Raw genomic sequence first — 4729 nt, forward strand, 5'->3', positions numbered from 1 at the left:
GCCGAGTGCCGGCGCGATCACACCATGGGCGTCTGGAGGCAGCCCGTGGCAAACATTTGCTAGTACCTTGGAGGTACTAATTTTTTAACACGCATCGTCGGCGGGAAGCCACGGCAGCACTACACTTCCCAGATGTTGCGGTGTGATCGCACCCGGAAAATCCGCCTATCATCCGTCTCTTTAGCACGGCAAATGCTCCGTGTGAACGGGGCCATAGTTTGCTCTGTTGCTTTGCTCTGTTGCTTCAATTCAACATGGCTACCCACCTGAAATTTTCTTCTGGGAAATACAGTCCTTGGAGTGCCTGGTGTAGTATCCATTATGACCAGTTAAACCCAGTCTAAGAAAAAAATACCTTTCAGAGTTTCTCCCACAGCTAGCAAATTAATGGGTTCAAAACCCAGCTATGTTCCAAGTTTCTAGGCCATCATACTAATCTAGAGAATTCCAAGTAAATTCTACTAAAGTACATCCTAAGTAGCATTTTTTAATGGAACTTGCTTCCCCCACCCACATTTTCCATGTTTATCGGCAGCATTTACCTTCCTCGCTGTCAGTTCCTAGCTCTTGGAGGCTGATAAAACTGTTGGGTGGGCCGCGTCGACCGCCGTGGTTGCCCATCGCCACCTCTGCGGAATTCTAAAGTTTGTTCGTAAGCTATTTCTTCTTCCTCCTGCAGGTAAACAATAGGATTAAGCAGAATATACTGCCGGAATGATAGACAAAGCAAAAGTTGTTCCCCATCGACCACAGTTCAGCTCAAACAAACCCTCGGTAAAAACGTAAGAAAGGCTGCACAAATTCACCAGTGAGCTTCCCCAAAATCAGGGCGCCGCAATCGTGTGGAAAGCTTTGGTAGAGAAAGCAGCGGCAGAGGCCTGGCCACCAGTGACTACAGCCGCAGACTGTGAACAGAGGCCTGAGTTTGCCTGAAGAGTTTATGGCTGGCACCTCAAAGCTGTGCTATCCTCGACTGAGAAGGCCTTCTTTGTGGGCAGGTGGCCGGACACAGATACACATCTAAAGGCCGCCTTTCGATTTAACAATTTCAATAAAGAAATCCAGTAAAAATGTTGGTATAAAATTTTTTTAAAAAGCAAAATCACGGTGGGAAGTTTAAAAAATACCTTCTAGAATAAGAGACTCTACCAGGTGTAGGATGGCCCACCAGGAGGAAATCACCACACGCACAGACAGGGGAAGAGAATTCCAACAAGCCAGGGTAGCTGCTCAGACGATCTTTGCCTGGGTTCCCCCACAGGTGACAGAGATCAATCAAAAAGCACCGGTTGACTTCTGCGTTACGAGAGTTCAGCTTTCATATATGTCCTTGGCTGACACGTTTATTTCTCTTGTAGTATATTAAAGGACGTGGTTACAAACACTACATGAATTTTATTTTACGTTACTTATAGTCTGTCTTTCTCACTGAGACTCAAGGAGGATTACACAACATAAATCGATATAATCCGTAGGAGGATCCATCTAATAAGCAACATGAGAGGACTAATTGCAGTAATTTGAAACAAAGCTTTCGTCTGAACAAAGTATAAGTGTTAAATGCGACATTTTAATCAATGCAGCACACGTTACTGCATGAAGATCGTCTGAACAAAGTATAAGTGTTAAATGTGACATTTTAAACAATGCAGCACACGTTACTGCATGAAGAGAAACACAACATATTTCCCCGAAACAATCTGTTATGATGTGACCCCATTTCCTTTATTAAAAATGCCCTCCTGAACAATTCTGTTTTACATAGTTTACAAAATGTTGGGAGAGTGAGAGCCTTCCTAACCTCTTCAGGCAGGGCATTGCACAGGCACAGGAAGTCCAAATCTTCCTCTACTGATCTATAGAGCAAGATCGAGTACAATCCTTGTGCCAGTATTCGGTGTAAGAAGGCAACTTATCATCTATTGCTGACAGCAATATTTTGTAAATAAGAGATATGTTGTATAGATTCTGCCCCCCAGGCCAGTCCAGAGATGGAGGAGAAAACTCTACACTGGCTCAATACATTACACAATAACCCAGAAAGGTAGGCTCTCTGGATTTCAGAACACTATAGCCACCAGGATCTCTACTTAATCCCTCGCCAGCCTGAGATTAGAGATCCCAGAATCTCAGTTGGCATGTGGGTTTTACACATTAGCAACTCTAATCAGAGGTGCAAACTTTTTCCTAGGTAGCGTATATGGTCAGCGGGTTAGGCTACAAGATCTAGGCTTGGGATTCAGTTACACATCAAAACAGACAAGCTAGAAAAACAGAATAAGTTTATTCAGTATAGAACTTAGCACAGACTAGAAGGATTTAAAAATAACAAAGGCTAGGCAATGTTTTGCCTTAACTACACATTAGAGATGCATATTTACCAAGTCAGGAACAGTTATCAGTCCAGAATAGTCCATTTGTAATAATCCAGTAGCCCCAAGAGGTTTGGAGCAAGAAGTCCATCTCTGCAAGCATGCAGCCATGTGCTCAGCCCCAAAGCAGTTCTTTGTGTCTACCAGAGACCACATGGCAGGGCAGCATTTCAGGTGGCAGCAGAGATAGCAGGAACAGAACAGAGCAAAGAGAGCAAGAAAATCTGAGCTCTCCTCCAAGGGTAAGACAAAACCCCCAATCTAATCATAATCAGCTGTGGCCATCAGCCAATCACAAGTTGACAGGGGATGTGGTCAACTTTTTGGTTGTCATGGGGACAACTTCTGAATGGTCAGTACTCTTGAAGGCCACACCTGCAGTCATGTGACCCCCAAATTCTAACCACTCCTCTATGCTGTACGTGACTCCTGACATGTAGGCACAGTCAGGCGCCATCAGGTCTAGCTCTTCCACTTAGAGGTGTGAAGAATGTGTGGTTATATGGCATGGCAATTGAGCTTCTCTGACCAAATGGTCAGCCATTTGGCTGGCAACAGGAAACAAGGTATCAGAAAGATTTTCCAGGGAAAGGCATGAAACCTTTAGAAATCACTATTTCTATACATATGTATTGTTTGTAAGTTGGATGGGCATGTTTGATTAAAGTTTCAAATGGAGTAAAATTCATTTTTAATTGTGTCTGTAAAGCTTTGCTATCGAGGCAATGGCGAAGCTGTAGGTATTGATACTAGGGTATTACTCTCTGACCTTTTGTTTCCAGAATAGTTCCAGAATAGAATCTAATATTGAACCATTAGATGTTATGCCTATTAAGTGATTTAATTTCATGAGTTTCCAATCAGCAAAAGATTTATCAAAGCCAGCTGGAGGAAACCAAGATTGCCTCACAAAGGTTGATAATAGAGATATCATGGGAGCCAACGTGTTCCGATATCTCTCCCATACTTTAAGAGTACAGATTTAAAAAGGGTTAGCACTCAAACATTTGGCATTTCCTTGTCTTTATTCCAGATCAACTTTTGCAATGTGCGAGTGTCAGAAAAAGTTTGTTCTATAAAGATCCAATCTGGTAATGAGTCTGAATGCAACATTTTAGTTAAATTTGTGGGGTGAGCTGCATCATGATACAGTAAGAGATCAGGGAATCCTATGCCACCTTCTTTGATAGGTTTACATAGGGTGTAGAAACTAATCCTACATTATTTAGGCTCCCACAGAAATTTAACGCAGGGCTCTTTTTGTAGCAGGAACTCCTTTGCATATTAGGCCACACCCCCTAATGTAGCCAATCCTCCAAGAGCTTACAGAGCTCTTCTTACAGGAGCTACTGTAAGCTCTTGGAGGATTGGCTACATTAGGGGTGTGTCATTTAATATGCAAATGAGTACCTGCTACAAAAAGAGTCCTGAAAGTATTTTGCCAAAGTCTGATATCATGTAAAGAAATAAGTATTGGTATTGTACAAAATAGAAAAACAAATGTTGGTAAAATAAAAGATTTAATAAGATCAATATATTCTGTCCATGAAAGAGAGAGCCTTTGCTATTTGCCAAGTTGCACTTTAATCACTTTGTAGGTTTCACCAAAATTATATCAATCAATCAATAAACCTTTAATGGCATATACAACATTAAAATCAGAGACAGAAAATGACACAATCAACTAAGAATCTAAGTTAATTATAAAATCATAAAACGGAGTTTCCCAAGTTATTCACTCTTATCACGTCAACTAAAAAATTGGCCACTGCCACAGTAATTTCTGCTGTTATATCGTTCAATAGAAATTGGCTTTTTATTTCATTGGAAAGGTGATGTTTAACATGCAACCAAGTGTTTAACCATTTTTCACTAGCAGATACATGCCACGAACAGTCTAACAATATGTGATCAATTGAATCAAGAGAGTTAGAACCGCAGTCACATCTCCGTTCATGCTTAGGAATATTTTGAAACCTACCATACAGTAGTTTTGATGGAAAGGCATTTACTCGAGCAAGAGAGAACGCTCTTCGATGGCTAGGGCTATCAAGGTTATACAAATACCGGGGAATACATCCCACAACATTCTTAAGATTTAATGTGGCTGAAGAACAGACAGGGGGATGAAGGGGCTGCAGTTTTTGAAGTTCAATATCTAACAGCCTCTGTTTGATTGTTTGGAAGATATACACTTCAGAGGAAAAAGCAAGCTCCTCCAAGGAGAGGCCCAAAGATCTTATTTTGGTTCGAATAATGTCCTTTAACAGAAAAGACAAAAGCGAACCATCTTCAATGTTAAAATATAATTTAAGCCAATAACGGATTGGCTTAGTTTCAATCAAATTAAGTCCTAA

At 41.2% G+C, this 4729-nt stretch overlaps 1 protein-coding gene across 1 annotated transcript in view; it reads right to left on the reverse strand.

Moving 5' to 3' along the window:
• The window catches only part of TDRD3 (tudor domain containing 3), a gene marked incomplete at its 5' end in the record, with an annotated part of 199970 nt that overhangs the window by 4616 nt on the left and 190625 nt on the right, over nt 1–4729 (reverse strand). Inside the window, one exon of the mRNA XM_015415774.1 lies at nt 543–673. Within this exon, the coding sequence (XP_015271260.1) occupies nt 554–673 (120 nt within the window). The remainder of the gene's footprint in view (nt 1–542; nt 674–4729) is intronic.

This window comes from Gekko japonicus, unplaced genomic scaffold, assembly GCF_001447785.1.
Source record: "Gekko japonicus isolate JY-2015 unplaced genomic scaffold, Gekko_japonicus_V1.1 scaffold2163, whole genome shotgun sequence".
Lineage (NCBI taxonomy): Eukaryota > Metazoa > Chordata > Lepidosauria > Squamata > Gekkonidae > Gekko > Gekko japonicus.